The following is a 16762-nucleotide window of genomic DNA, read 5'->3' as shown; positions in this document are numbered from 1 at the left end:
GCACACTAGCATTACAGTATATTACTGTATATATACTGCTATATAATACAGCACACTAGCATTACAGTATATTACTGTATATATTCTGCTATATAATACAGCACACTAGCGTTACAGTATATTACTGTATATATTCTGCTATATAATACAGCACACTAGGGTTACAATATATTACTGTATATATTCTGCTATATAATACAGCACACTAGCATTACAGTATACTGTATATATTCTGCTATATAATACAGCACACTAGCATTACAGTATATTACTGTATATATTCTGCTATATAATACAGCACACTAGCGTTACAGTATATTACTGTATATATTCTGCTATATAATACAGCACACTAGCGTTACAGTATATTACTGTATATATTCTGCTATATAATACAGCATACTAGCGTTACAATATATTACTGTATATATTCTGCTATATAATACAGCACACTAGCATTACAGTATACTGTATATATTCTGCTATATAATACAGCACACTAGCGTTACAGTATATTACTGTATATATTCTGCTATATAATACAGCACACTAGCGTTACAGTATATTACTGTATATATTCTGCTATATAATACAGCATACTAGCATTACAGTATATTACTGTATATATTCTGCTATATAATACAGCACACTAGCGTTACAGTATATTACTGTATATATTCTGCTATATAATACAGCACACTAGCGTTACAGTATATTACTGTATATATTCTGCTATATAATACAGCACACTAGCATTACAGCATATTACTGTATATATTCTGCTATATAATACAGCACACTAGCATTACAGTATATTACTGTATATATTCTGCTATATAATACAGCACACTAGCGTTACACTATATTACTGTATATATTCTGCTATATAATATAGCACACTTGCATTACAGTATATTACTGTATATATTCTGCTATATAATACAGCACACTAGCGTTACAGTATATTACTGTATATATTCTGCTATATAATACAGCACACTAGCGTTACAGTATATTACTGTATATATTCTGCTATATAATACAGCACACTAGCGTTGCAGTATATTACTGTATATATTCTGCTATATAATACAGCACACTAGCGTTACAGTATATTACTGTATATATTCTGCTATATAATACAGCACACTAGCGTTGCAGTATATTACTGTATATATTCTGCTATATAATACAGCACACTAGCGTTACAGTATATTACTGTATATATTCTGCTATATAATACAGCACACTAGCGTTACAGTATATTACTGTATATATTCTGCTATATAATACAGCACACTAGCGTTACCGTATATTACTGTATATATTCTGCTATATAATACAGCACGCCTCCTCATTGCCGTGTCCCTCACAGCAGCTTTGGAGACATGTTGAGGAACGTGATGTAGGCTGGTCTGTGGGGAGGAGACGTGGGCCTGGTTCCACCTGGGTCGCCCCCACCAGACGTCTGCTGCCTCTCCTCTCCTCTCCTCTCCTCAGCTCTTTGAAGACGCCTTAATTCCAGAGTTCAGGATTAAGCCCATGAAAAAGGGATGAAAAGTGATCGAGCGACGGGAAGGAGACATCCTGGGAGAGCTCCTTTGAAAAATGTGAAGAATTTCAATTGCACTGACCCACAACGCAGCTTCTGAGGGACATTTGTGGAACGTTCTCTTTTTGGGGGGGATGGGGGCAGGCTGTAGGATTTGCATGAATAGGAAAAAGACTCTTTGAAGTCATGGAAGTAAGGGGACGTGGAGTTGTCACCTAAATGACGGCCCTGGAAGTTGCTTTGTCACAGTGTGTCTGACAGGAAGTCAAAGGAGACAAGTCATTTTCTCTGTTACAGACACTGTTGACCTTTTGTGTAATCCACCTTGGACAAGGCTTGTACTGCTGTCTGTATTATGGTCAAGTGAATTGACGCGGATATGGATATTACCCGCTTTTAAAGGATGGCACAGTTTTAATCCACAATATATTTATTATTATAAAGTGCCAGCAGCAGCATATGACAATTAAATGGAATATTAAGACACTAGTCAGCCTCGTAGTACACACTACTCAAAACGAAACCAATTAGAACAGTGAAAACAGGAAAAATGGCCAAGCAATAGTTAGCAACAGCTGTTGTTTGTTATTCCGGCCTTCTGTGCAACATTGCAAGGCAGCGATTGCACAGATGCAGGTGTGAGGATGATGTACATGCAGGAGCAAGTAGAAGAGCATTGGAAAAGGCCAGCAGGTGTTTCCGCGGGCACAAATACACACCGAAAGGTTAAGTGGCACGTCAAGCTACCTTGACCTCTCTGCTCACAACGTTGTTTCAATCTGGAGCATCGGTGACTGTTGACCTACAGTATTTTGAGGCAAAGGGTTTAAAAATACAACACTGGGATTAGAAACTAAGCAAGTTATTCAGCTTGTTGCTTAGAAATGTCTCGATGTATGGATGAAATATGAATTCTCTAGTCTTAATTGCGACTAACTGGTTTCCAAATATAAGAAGCAGACTTTTTTTTGTCACTCTGAAGAAAAGATGATAGGATATGATTGTAACAAATTGATACGTGATTTAAAGCAGGTGCCAGTCAGTCCCTCTGATCCCTCAAAGCACCCATCTGCTGTGCCCCATAGCAGCAGCGAATTAGGAGCGTTAAATGACGCATGTGAATTATCACAAGCAAAACATTCTGGCCTTCATGTTATTGTTTCTTGATTGAAAGCTCAAAGTCATGCCTATAGAAGAGGGATCCATTCATTCTAGCTCATTCAGTTGTTTGTGTATCTAAAATGAAACGAACATACAGGGAGTAATCAAAAATGATAAACACCTAACAGCGTACAATATCACGGACATAAGCAGTAGTAGGGCCTAGGGATGTTCATTTTGAAAAATTTACATAATCGAAAATCGGGGGAAATTAACTATCAATTATCGATTATCGATCATATTAATAATAATATATATATATATATATATTTTTTACAAAATGTTTTTTTTTTTTTTTTTTTTTTTTTTTTTTTTTACAAAATGAATGGCTATGGCAGAAAATACGAAAGACAACGTGTTCTCCTCAATTAACTCTTTATTTCAATGTGTCTCCTCTCCAACACTCAGCTGTTCCCGGCGCATTCTGGTGTGAATTCCCCATGTTTAAAACAGTTTTGTTGGCACAAAGGCCTGTGCCCAGCCAGAAAACTAGAGACTATATGAAGCTCCACCTCACGTTAGTCGGCTGTGCAATGGAGTGGGGCGAGGAGAAACGAATTCCACCTAAACCTAGTCCGCAAAAAATAAAATAAAAATAATAATAATAATAACAAAATCAATAAAAATTCCACATGATCGATTCCATTCCTTAACGATCAATTATCGATTTTCGATAACTGATGAACATCCCTAGTAGGGCCACCCTTTGCATTCAAAACAACCTGTCTTCAAACTTGCTTGAAATGTGAATTGTATGTTTTCCTCTGGTCTAGAAAAGGGAAAGCCGCCAGTTGTTAGAGTGACGAAGGAGATGGAAATCTGCGTCATACTCTGAGCTCCAGCAGGACTAAGTTTAGAGCTGTGGTTTCTGAGGGGCAGCACATGACATAAATACAGGCTTTGATGCACAATCTTTACTGAAACGAGACTGTATCACAGTGGTGTTGATTCAATTCTATGGGCATTTTCTGAGGCCCTAGTTTTGTGTTCATCTGTTCCCATTGCTAAGCTTCAACCTGTGACCACTCTTTGCCAATGCAATCTGTCTATGTTTGGCTCAATTTGTCATGATTTTTGCCAAATTAAATTAATTCTTGCTGTTTTTGCCTCTTTTTTTTAACTGATGCACCTGCACATTCAGTCTCCAATCACATTGGCCTCATTGGAGCTCTGCTAGTTGCCTTGTTTGTAAATCATTCAATTTAATACGCTGTGCCTGTGTACTGTAGCTGCCATTGAATTAGTGATTTACTTCAAAGGTAAAGTTCCCCTCATTTTGCCCACATCCTGTAGTGGGCACATAGAAACTCTGAATGCATTCTTGTTGTTGTTTCAAGTACAGCTGTTAGTTACGGTAACCCGTGCAAATATGGTAACTGCTGCCATCTTTCCCTTTTAATTTAAACAGTAAAAAGCAGCCACACACACTGCTGTCCTGAATAAGCACAGCCAGGGATTTTACTGCTCCATTTCCGTTTTAATGGAAATATTTAAGGGCATGAATTGCAAGATAGATTTACCTCGTGAAATGGATTTGGGGAGATGTGCGAGGCTGCTAAATGAAAAGCAACATAAAAGCAGGGAATCTGGGGAGTGGACATTTTAATGCAAATTGTTGTTGCTGGTGAAATTAACTGTGTCCCCCAGGGCAAATCTCTAATCAGTGGTCTCCCCACTTAGTGCAGTGAGGGAAGGCAGGTCAACATCATGAAACATGGTTTGGGTTTCCGACTCCTCCCAGGAAGCTTCATCAGAGGTTTTCAGCTTGATGCCTCTGTGTGTGTGTGGTGAGCGTGTGGCGTCGTGACGGCTTGATAGCACCAGAAAACACACACGTCGTAGTAGTAGAGGCATTTGATGTGTTTGCTATAGCAGCCTGGAAGCCACCTGCAGTGGCTTACCACAGCCTGGGCAAACAGCAGAGAGTGAGGAGGAAGCCGCCCGACACCTGCTGTTAGCCCGACACATGAGACGGTCTGTGGTCGACAGGGATATTTTGTGATCACCTTTCCATAAACAAAGTAATGTCCTCACTGAGCACATTATTCTAGGAGGTGTGGGGGGGGGGGAATGAAGCTGGAACGGATCCAAGCTTTTTAAATCGGCTTTATTGTGTTATGGGTTTGAGATGTGGTTCTCTTGGCATTAATCTTTCTCTCCCCGACGCACACACAGGATTCTATTACATTTCCCCCCCCTAATGAGTGCTGTTGCTATTAAGTCAATTAAAACCAGAATAACTCCCTTGTTAAAACTGGAACAGAGAATTTAGTCCTATAGAATATTAGAATAAATTGCATGGAGTCTCTGATTAGTTTGATACCAATAGCCTGACTCCATATCTTGATGTCCTTCACTTATGCTGTAGTGCTCTCACAATCTTGTGATCGTTCCATTAGCATCTGACTAATGACTGACCCGTAGCTGACCAGATCAGAGTGTGTGTGTGTGTGTGTGTGTGTGTGCGTGTGTGTATTTGTGTGTTTAAAATGAGTGTACACCTACTGTGTAATGTTCCTGACAGTGTATGTGCATGTGTAAATGAGTGTATGTGCATGTGTAAATGAGTGTATTTGTGTGTGTAAAATGAGTGTATTTGTGTGTGTGCTTGACTACATTAATAATGAAGTACCTCTCTCCCTCACTCTTCTCCCCAGAGATGGCAAGCTGGGTCTCCCTCCTCCTCCTCCTCTTCTGCCTGTCGGCCTCACAAGGTCAGGAGAAGAACCACAACGTCCCCATGGTCTTCTCCTCCAAGACCCTCATCAACAATGTGGTCCAGGACCCCCAGACGGGTCGCATCTACCTGGGGGCGGTCAACACCATCTTCCAGCTGGGACCATCGCTTCAGCTGCAGGCCCAAGCTGAGACGGGTCCCAAGGAGGACTCCCGGACCTGTACGCCTCCCCCCTCAGGCTGCCAGGGCAAAAAGTCCATGGACAACTTCAACAAACTTCTGCTGGTCCATCCATCCAACGGTTCGCTCATAGTCTGTGGCAGCCGCTACAAAGGCATCTGCTCCCTCCTCAACCTGACCAATGTGGAACAGCTGTTCTATTACAATGACAATAAGGGAGAGAAGATTTTTGTGGCTAGCATAGAGGACAACGTGAATGTGGTTGGTGTTATGTCCACCTACGGTGGAAATAACTTAAGTGTGTTCCTTGTTGGGAAGGGCTACGGAAGCCTAGACGTTACAAAACTCATCAGCACACGTATCCTGCAGGATTACGATCCATGGGTATTGTTTGAGAACATCATAGATGCATCAGCAGTGCAGACAACATCGTTTGCTCCCAGGTTCCTGCACGACTTCCGCCACGCCTTCAAAGAGGATGGTTTTGTCTACTTCGTGTTTTCACGGACGCTCGACGGGACGGACAACAAAAATCTGACCTTTGTGTCTCGTCTTTGCGAGGGCGACCAGCATTACTACTCCCACACGGAGCTCCAGTTGAACTGCGGTCCTGAGAACCAATATAACAAAGTTCAGGCTGCGTACGTGGCCTCTCCAGGGAAGGAGCTGGCACGGGGCATGACTGAGTCAGGCCACTACGGCAAAGTCGAGTCCTGGAACAAAGTTCTGTTCCTCGTGGCCAGTATGGACGACGATGCTGCCGAATCTGCCCTCTGCATGTACCCGCTCAGTTTAATCAATGAGCGGCTGAAGGACATCATCAGCGCCTGTTACACCGACGCTGGGAAAATTGGCGGTAAGGTGGCTGTAGGCGTGCCGTACTCAACCAAGACAGATGGATTCTGCACAACTACCATTGCCGTAAGTGCTTGTTTATGTCAGCCTCATTGGCTCACTTTGTTGTTTACTTTTTTCTGTACGATGACTGGGGATCTTTTTATTGCTCTTTTTTGTCTCTTAGATTTTCTGTGTCTCATTCCTGAATCCCTTCCCTCCATCTCTCTTTTCCCAGTATCCCTTAGGCTTAACTTGCCCCAAATCATCCTATATAGCTAATTTAGTAGACCAACACCACCAAGGTGAGGGTTTTGATTCCTACATGGACCCAGTCATACTGTACTAAAAATGTATGGTTTTCTCTTTGTAGAAGGATATGTTGAAGAACTACGAGTGTGGTGCAGACTTCCTGGCCTCCCCTCTGGCCAGCAAGCCAGACTTTGCCTTAAAGGCCAATGCTGTGGTGACCAAGAAGGGCCAACTGACCGCAGTAGCCATCGCTGTGGAGAACGGTCACACCATCGCCTTCATGGGAAACAGCCATGGAGAGGTCTTCAAGGTAGAGTCCCTTCTCCTCTCCTCTCCTCTCCTCTCCTCTCCTCTCCTCTCCTCTCCTCTCCCCTCCCCTCCCTTAAGAGAAGGAGGAGGCATGGGGAATTGGAGGAGGTGGTGAAATTGATGAACAAGGAAAAGTTGGTATTCTGGCCCATTTATTCCAAAGAGGTTAGCAGTCCTGTCCACCCCATGTCTCATCCTTTAATTAAGTTCTCTCTCCAGGCACACCTGACCACCATCCCAGATCCAGATGTATACAACAAGATTCCTGGAGACACCTTTGGAGAGAAGGTCAACAAGAACCTTCTCTTTGACCTCAGCCACAGCCACCTCTACATCACCACAGAGAAGAAGGTATGTTTGCCACCGGTATTCTCTAAAACATCTCAAATTGATGGTTTGCCTTTAATAAAATGACAGGGATTTGATAATTGGCTCTTCACTAGCACCAACATCCTTTCTAATTGGCTCTTCACTAGCACCAACATCCTTTCTGATATTGTGAGTTGTAACTCCGGTATTTGACTATTCGATATTAAAGGAAGATATTCTAACCGTCTTTACCACAAAGGAAGTTGATGTATTTCCTTAGTAGTACATCCTGTGTGTGCAGTCTTGATAGACAGAGATAAGTATGTTTTTCATGAGAAAGCAACTAGAGAGCTTTACGTCTAAATGACTTAGTCGGTGCTGTTGTGCTCGCAGGAGCTGGTTTGGTTATGAAATATGATTATTAATAATTATGAATTATTAATATTCATAAATTTATTAGATTTGACAGAAAATATTGTATTCTCTGTAAGATTCGGGGCACCACTGTAGTTAAGGCTACAGACCTGTCTAAAAGTCAAGTTATGACTTGTTTAGACACCAAACCAAATTGTCATATCAGTCTCATAATGATATAGTGTACATTGTACAGTTAATTGAAGGTCAAAGTTCGTAAGCTTCTGTCACAGATTTCCACAGATAAAATACCTCATGAATAACAACCAAGATTCATATAATTATGTAATAAAAAGATTTAATAAATCACAATATCAATTGACATTAACATAATGATTAAAATATCAGTTCATCACATTTACTTTTATGACTAATACTCTACCACATCTATCGCTAATAACTAATATGAATCAACATTATATCACTGTGTGTGTGTGTGTGTGTGTGTGTGTGGGTGGGTGTGTGTCTTAAGTCTGCAGGTTAGAAGCAGGCTTGAATGTGTGTGTGTGTGTGTGTGTAAGTGGGTGTTAATTAGCATTTGTGTGTGTGTGTGTGTGTGTGTGTGAGAGAGAGGAGGGGAGGTTCGTTCAGCCTGTCTCTGTGAGGTAATCACGGGATTGGCTGAGAGGCGGTCTGGTCGTGTGAAGACCGCCTCCTTTTCAAAATGGCGGTTTTGCCAATTTTGTGGAAGGAGAGAGAGGGGGATCGAGAGGGAGAGAGAGAGAACAAGGGAGAGAGAGAATGGCCCGCTGATGGCCGCCAAGTTCTTCCGACCTTGGCGCTCACCTTCAGGCGTCTATATCATTCAACAGTGTGCGAACATTGTACATCAACATACAGGGTAATGCATTCTAACCCTAACTGCCCAGAACCATTAAACCATGAATTAACTCTCACGTGGGTCTTGCTCTGTGAGCGGGTTCCTCTGTTGCCCTGCACGCGCCTCTGGGGTGCCGTGGAGCGGATGGCGCTGGTTTGTGGGAGCGATGGCCTGCAGCGCGGTTCACCCTGGCCTGGAAAAGCGGGCAGCGGACGTCTGCTGGGGGTAGATGATGCCTGGGGTTGACGTGCAGTCTCTCTGCTCGTGGAGTCGAGGTCTGCTGCTTTGGGTCCCTCTCTGTGGCTGGTTGCAAGCCACGGTCTGTCTTGGGCGTCTTTCGTCGGCTGTTGGTTCTGCGACTGGGGCCACGGTGTGTCTTTTCTGCAGCCGTTGGTTTGCCCTGCTGCGGTGTGGCGTTCTTCTTCTTCTCCTGCACGTGCGGTGCGCTAGGAGGGTCGTCGTCAGGCGGTCTTGCCTGGAAGCTTAGTCAACAGCTGGGCGTTGTGCCGGGCTGTGGCAAGTCTGGAAGCGTAAGGGTTTTTCCCTGCGACTTATAACGCTAAACCGACTTAAATTAAACTGAGATTAAGTAGAACTATCTCAGTTTACGCATGCTATGTCTGGTGGGACTTAAGGCTGGCCTTTCAGCCGATTTCTGGTGCTGCTGTGGGCTCGGAGTCCTCTGGGCCCTGGTCAGGCCTGCAGGGCTTGGTCCCTCTTGAGGCCTGGTCGCCTGCACGGGGTGCAGAGAGCGGGGGAGGGGAGCCGGGTCCTGGCCCCTCCAGTCCCTTGGTTCAGCTGCGTGCGAAAGCTTACTGTAGACTCATGGTTAACACTGTTTTCCAACAGTTTTGTTGGAGGTCGCATATTAAAATGAGCATGCCTGGTGGGCCAATCACATCGTTCGGTGAGTTGGGCTATGCCCAGCCCTGTAAGGTGAGGCAAGGAAAAGGGGGGTTTTATGGCTTGATTACCCTTAGAGATAAAACAATGGCAACTTCTTTGAGGCTCGGCCCCCAGCTGTGCTGTTATCTGTCGGGTGTGACCCAGCCAACCAAATGGTACAGTGTTTGGAAGGTGGGGGGAGAATCCCCCTCACTGTCTCTACAATACACTCAAATGTCTTACATTCAAATATATCAGTAATACAGTACAGTCCATAATGTGTCGATCACAACAGTGCCTTGCACTGAGCTACATACAGTGAGCTCGTAAGAAGGATAAGACTAGAGCTGGGTATTGGTTCAAATTTCAAGAATCGATTCGATTCCGATTCACAAGGTTGCGAATCGATTAATCCCGATTCGATTCGATTCGATTAAATTCCGATTCGATTAATTTCAATATCGATTTGGTTAGTGATACCAAAACGTTTTTTGAGCTGTAACCTGAATTACATGACTGTCCAGGTATGTATCACAGGGGTTCCCAACCTTTTTTGCGCCAAGTAGATACATGGGAAAAAAAAGTTGCAGACCTGTTGTCAATTTTAATGGTTTTAGTTACACATATATTTACTCACCAGGTGGTGACAAAGGGTAAATAACAGTCTTTTCATCTGTCAATAAAGACACTTATGCACAGTGATTTGATTTCAGCCTATATAATTTCTAAAAGTAGATATTAATGATCAAACATTTCCATTCATGTAGCCTACAGTATTTATGTTTTTGTTTAAACTACAAACATAACTAAACGTCAACTTGAAACTATGTTTCAACTACCACACACAGCATAATATTTTATCTGTTTATTAAAAAAAAAAAAAAAAAAACGATCTCTGGACATATGAATCGATATCAAAGGATTAAAATAAAAATCGATAAAAAAATCTGAGAATCGATTTTTTTAACCCAGCCCTAATAAGGACAGGTAGTTTATTGTCCTTGAGAGGAAGTTCTTTCTACACTCGGGTGCAGCGAATACAATCATTAACACGTTCACTGCCGTGGACGAGATATCTCGTCAAGCAGAAACCAACGGTTGACTGCCAATGACGAGATATCTCGTCCAAATTTTTTTTTTTTTTTTTGACGGTGGGACGTCGATCAACCCCTTTTACATCTCCTATTAAAATATGGGAGGTATTGAATGTGTATAATCTATTTTACCGACCCACTAAGTGGCGACAGTGCTCTCCAGACGAGAGAAAGCCAAGCAAAAACAGCCGCGTGAGGAAGCCATTCTCATGACAATGGATTGGCGAAAACGCTTTCGCTTTCGCGCAGGGAGCTGGCGGTGGGGGATTGCAAATTTGCATAATAGATTATGGGTGCAACACACTTTGAAACACGCAGCATAAATAAGACCAGAATCGCAAAAGCTTCATCAAAGCTCTCAACCGAAACCCCAAGAAACGAGCGAGCCCATCCAGACTCGCCCGACGAGGGGCAGCCAGGCAGCACAGACAGCAACTCGCTTGTCACACACCCGCTGCAGCCACGGAGGCAGGAGGAGAACACACACGGAGGGAGGAGTTTGAAGGAGAGGGGGGTTTCCTGCTGTTATGGAGGAAATTACTGTTCAAAACTATTGTTTAGATGTCTGATGTCTTACTGATGCCAAAAATAAATGGTTAAAGTGACTGTTCTATCGAATTTCACAAAAAGCCATTTATCTCAGCTTAAATTTTCAGACGCTGAAACCATGCTGTATTCAACTGCTAATCCCTACATAACTACTAACTCTACAAACTAACTCTTTTAGACAGAGAAAGCACACATTCTATTAGTTCTTTTGAGATATTTTGTGTTCACAAAATACTAGCAGAAAATAATCCTCGGCTCTTGAAAGATGAGCCAGAATCCTCAAAAAAAAAACTTGGCAGAAGCTACCTACAGTAAAAAAAAAACTGGTGGCAGTGAATGTGTTAATAATAATAAATAATTATTTAGTGCATGTACAGTATGGCAGAGGGGAACAAAGCTTTTACAGAAGCGAGTCCTTCTGCACCTGTGGCTTTTATCTGTGAACTGAGGGAAAGAGGGTGAAGTAGCAGTGGAGGGGGCGTGTTCAGGGTCAAGGAATAATACAAGTTGTTTCATGAACAATGAGTCAGTAGGTTCAGTCGGTATATATGATTGGTTGAATATGGCCTGCACGGCTGCACCAATGCTATTCATTTGATACAGGATATATAATGTACATGGTATTACAGTAGGTGCTAAAGTGCTTGGATTCATGGAATTAGTTGAGTAATGGAATGCTGTGACAGAACTCAACCACTTTACACACCTACAGCCAACCGATAATGCTCGCTGTGCTGCCTTAAGTACTTCAAGTGCTTTATATTTTGTGTAGCATCTCCTTTAAGCTGTGCTATTTAGTAATATTGCATGTTGTGATATGCCAGATCACCAAGGTGCCGGTGCAGACGTGCCACCTGAAGACTGACTGTCAATCCTGCGTGGAACTGAGGGATCCTTACTGTGGTTGGTGTGTCCTGGAGGGCAGGTAAGCATCTCATACACACATATACAGATCCTCTCCAAAAAATTAGAATATCATGGAAATACCATGGATGACCGTGGGCTTCAGCGGATTGTCAAGCAAAGACGATTCAAAACAATTGGCGGAGATTCAGAGGGAGTGGACTGAGGCTGGAGTCAGTCGTAACTGAGAAGTAACTGCTGATTTTGTTCGCACTATTCTAATTTCTTGAAATGCTGTTTTGGGGGTTTTCTGTAGCTGTAGGCCAAAATTATGAAAAATGAAACAAATGAAGGGTAGAAATATTTCACTTTGTGTGTAATGAATCTATAATCTATAAAAGTTTCACTTTTTGAAAGTAATTCTGGAAAAAAACTACTTTTCCATGATATTATTTTTTCCCCCAAAGGATCTGTACATACATACATAAATACATACATACTGTAGACGCTCACAGACAAATACTAACACACACAGTTCCATCAGTGTTTTATTGCTGCTCTCTCAGTACTCCTTCCCTCGGTGTTTATATTCGTCTCCCGTTGTCCGCGGAGCCGTAAGGAATTAAAGCTGTTTGTCAGCCTCATGCAGTGAAGTACCGTACTCTGTGCAGTGAAGTACTCTGTGCAGTGAAGTACTCTGTGCAGTGAAGTACTCTGTGCAGTGAAGTACTCTGTGCAGTGAAGTACTCTGTGCAGTGAAGTACTCTGTGCAGTGAAGTACTCTGTGCAGTGAAGTACTCTGTGCAGTTGACTCCCATCAGCCTAGATGTATCCGGCCCTGGAGGGGAGAGGCACTCGGGTCGTTTGTATCATGTACTTTACAGGGAAGTTGATCAGGAACCGAAAACGGTTGTCTCCCTCTGGAAAGAACTGGGAGTCATTTCGTGTAAAATAAATAAATAATAATAATTCTGAAAAAAATCTGTATAGCAAAAATAGATGAAGCTTACACTGTTCCTGTTATTAGTTTTGACACACATTGCTTCAGATGACTGGCCAGGTCATAGATGAAAGAAGAAGTGTTTCTACATCACCACTCATCATGTGAGAACCCTGAGTTTGACCTTTTAAATTTAAGCATTTATTTGACACTCTCATCCAGAACAATTTGTGCCGTGACCCTGAAACCTGTGACCTTTTTGCTTATGAACCGCCTGTCTAACCACTAGGCCACACACTGCTGCAACTGTTTTAGAACATATGAACTTTAACTCCAAGACTACATGCACTTAACTTTAGCTTGATTGTTTTTGTCTTGACCTTATTTCTTTTTGTATTCAATGTTTTGTGCTTAAAGGTGACACTACATTGTATGGTGTGCACTTAATTGTATGCACTTTATTGGGACATGTCATGTCCATGCTATATTGTATGTACTTTTATAGTGTGTACTTGATATGTGTATATCTTGATATTATACTGTATGTCACCAGAGGGTTGATAACAAAACACTGAAACAAAGCTGTATTATTATTGTACAGTACATATTTTAATATAAAATGTATTGCTATTTATCATTGATTTATTTGATTCCACTTCTCCCATATATACAGATATAATTGTGTGTTGATTCTTTTTCTTCTTCTGATCTAATCAAAACCTAATTTTCCTTCTCTCAGTTGCACACCACAGACCATTCTTGATATCACTTGTTGTCATTTATAAAAGCACGTGTGTTATGAGAGGCCATACATAGGCATTGTTGTGAGAAGGTTCAGTGTCTGAGGGGAGTTGTTCATCCTTGGTCTGAAGGTGTACCAGGAGGTCTGAGTGCCGCCGGGCAGAGGAGAAGAATGGCTGGCTGTGGAGCCCCAAGCAGCAGTGTGTCAAGATCGTGTCCTTCTCTCCCCCCAACCTCTCCTGTAAAAAGACTCAGCAGGTACAGCAGCAATTATATTGATATTGTGATATGAGACGAGATATCGTATTCCATTTTAGATATCGTAATATGGTGATATGGCATAAGTGTCGTCTTGGTTTTAAATGCTGCATTACAGTGAAGTGATGCCATTTTCTGAACTTGCCAAACTGTTCTGTTATTACCAATGATTATTTATCAAAAATCTCATTGTGTAAATATTTTGTGAAAGCACCAATAGTCATCCCCACAATATTGTCGCAATATCGATATCGAGGTATTTGGTCAAAAATATCGTGATGTTTTATTTTGTCCATGTCACCCAGCCCTACTGTCTTCTGACTCTCTCTCTCTCTCTCTGTGTTGCTCTCTCTCTCTCATATTCTCTGCTGTGTCTCTGCCGCGCTCTCTCTGCTATGTCTCTTTCTCCGTCGCTCTCTCTCTCTCTCTGTCTCTCTCTCTCTCTCGCTCGCTGTCTGTCTGTCTCTCTCTCTCTCTCGCTGTCTCTCTCTCTCTCTCTCTCGCCCTCTCACCGCAGCACACTCATACCTGCTCTCATGCACGTCACACAAACACGCACAGCCAGTAATAAATACACTGTTTCCATTGTGAATCAGAGACCCTGGGCTCTTGGTGTTGCTGCTCAGTATTGATCTATCCAGAAAAGTCCAGACTGGCTTAATATAGCCCACCTGGCTGATTGTGCTTATATACTGCCTGAAGATGGAGAGGCTCTCTTGTGTGCAGTCGCTCTGTCTCTCTCTCTCTCTCTCTAACCCCTCCTCCTCTGCTTTCTGACTACTTCTCTACCTCTACTTATCTGACTCATTCCTCTTCTATTCCCATCTACAATAGGAAACAGAGACTGTATTGTGACCTCTCACAAGCCCAGAATCCAATGAAATGGATTTAATGTCAAATCATTTGCCGAACAATTAAGGGGAGATAATTGCCTTCTGTTAAAGCCGGTCCGTTTGAGCCGCGGCGGTGTTCCCATTCCTTTGTGTTTCCCCTCTTGTCCAGGTGATGATCAACATCCCCTCCCTCCCCTCCATCGGGGGATCCGACCGGCTGAGCTGCGTCTTCCGGGGGACCCACAGCGCGGGCACCATGTCCGACTCGGGTCAGGTCACCTGTGCCTTGCCCGACCCTTCTCATATACCACCCACACCTGAGGACCAAGGTTTGTGCCCCTATAAATTAACCTGCTCGCTCTTTCTCTTTTTTTAAATAGCGCCTCTGGTGTGGCAGTTGCCTGTCACTCCCCATTATATCTCTGAAAGTTTTCAAGATTATAATTAATACATAATTAGTTTAAGGGTGTTTTAGGTTGTTACCTGTCAGAAATGATTTAGAGGCTAGGGCATATCCATTAGATTTGGCTTTTTTTTTTTCTTCTTCTTCTTCAAATGCATAAATGACATGGCTCTCTGTTATGTATTATCCCTTAAGTCACGCTCTCTATTTGAAATACTCAGAAACACTCCCAAAAACCACCAGCCCCATTCATAAATGTGTTATGCATGTGCCCGTCCACCCAACCCCACCCCCTCCCTTAAACACACACACACACACACTCTCTCTCTCCCTCTCTCTCTCTCACACACACACACACACACACACACACACACACACACACACACACACACACTTATGTAACACTTCTTGTTGTGCCTCCTCAGACTTTGTGGCAGTGCCCGTCAAGATTTTTGTCAACGAGAGTGTGGAGCTGGCCACGCGGGAATTCAAGTTTTATAACTGCGCTGCCACAGTGAGGAAAGCCGAGAACACGCCGTGAGTCATCTTCTTCATCCTTGTGTCTTTTCTCTGGCTGGGGGGTGGGGGGGGAGGAGTCAGGGGGGTGGAGGGGGGAGGAGTCACAGCGAGACCCAACACAGCATCAACTGACAACCTTGATGCAAACGAATGGCACATGAGGGAGAGATGCTTTGTGGGTAAATTGTGATGCATGGTAGGTTTGAATGCATCTCTTGCCTTTTCTCCCCCCCCCTCCTCTTGTATTACCAAGCTAAGGAAATTGCCTCAGCTTCCTTTTCATTAATCAAAAAATGAAAGTCGACCTATTTTGTTTCTGCCTCGCTCTCCTCGGTTTCCCGCGCACGCTCTTTCTCTTTTTTCTCATCCAGAGGAATGTGTGATGGACGAGCTTTGTTTATGTGAAGTTGCACAGATCCGTTTCTCTGTCAGCAGCATAGATTTTGTTGCCGGACGCTCTTTGATGAGTTCGCATGTTTTAGATTATGTTTGTGTGCTCATGCCTAATTATGTGTGAAAGCATTTTCTTATCTTCTGTGTGTGTGTGTGTGTGTGTGTGTGTCTCAGATGCATGTCATGCGTGGCCAGTCCGTGGGGCTGCCAGTGGAACACAGGCGACCACACCTGCAGTGACATGGACGATGCTGTGGGGGGGCCCAACGTCATCAAGCACCGCCAGGTTCGTCACCGAAAGGGTCATATTTTCATTATGGTGGACCAGTACCCTACTGGGTAAAAAACGTTAATTCGCTGTGTGTGTCTTGTCTGTCTCTGTTCAGATCAGATCAGATCAGATAAACTTTATTGTCCCCGAGGGGAAATTTGTCTTGGGCATCAAGTGCAATTACAGCATAACCATCGACAGTAACATACACCATCAGGGAACAACAACATGACAACAAGACAACAGTGATATTTGACAGAGCATTGCACGGAACCCGGGAGGAACTAAGATTGCACCAACCCTTATTTTCACTGGCCCTAATTGCACTATCGTGTAAATAATAAAAATAAAATAATAAAATAATGAAAAGCATAAGAGCATAAAAGCATAAAAGCATAAAACCATAGCGAAATAAAAGCAAAGAGAAACCACAGGAGGACTAGAGAAAAACAAACCATCATATTTCTGGCACTTCCAACCGTGCAGCTGTTACACTCGTGTTCACTTCAATTCATTTTCAATGCT

The 16762-nt window shown here is 42.9% G+C and overlaps 1 protein-coding gene across 1 annotated transcript in view; it reads left to right on the top strand.

Moving 5' to 3' along the window:
* Positions 1-16762, top strand: part of LOC310800527 (plexin-B2-like) — a 173234-nt gene that overhangs the window by 105455 nt on the left and 51017 nt on the right. The window contains exons 3-10 of the mRNA XM_083663138.1: positions 5371-6491; positions 6778-6966; positions 7185-7316; positions 11861-11961; positions 13692-13818; positions 14821-14980; positions 15480-15591; positions 16141-16252. Of these exons, the coding sequence (XP_083519264.1) occupies positions 5373-6491; positions 6778-6966; positions 7185-7316; positions 11861-11961; positions 13692-13818; positions 14821-14980; positions 15480-15591; positions 16141-16252 (2052 nt within the window). The 5' untranslated portion in view covers positions 5371-5372. The remainder of the gene's footprint in view (positions 1-5370; positions 6492-6777; positions 6967-7184; positions 7317-11860; positions 11962-13691; positions 13819-14820; positions 14981-15479; positions 15592-16140; positions 16253-16762) is intronic.

The sequence above is a fragment of the Poromitra crassiceps genome (genome assembly GCF_964638095.1).
Source record: "Poromitra crassiceps genome assembly, chromosome: 30".
Taxonomy (NCBI): Eukaryota; Metazoa; Chordata; class Actinopteri; order Beryciformes; family Melamphaidae; genus Poromitra; species Poromitra crassiceps.
The sequence above is the reverse complement of the archived record's forward strand: the minus strand, read 5'-3'. Positions and strand labels throughout refer to the sequence as shown.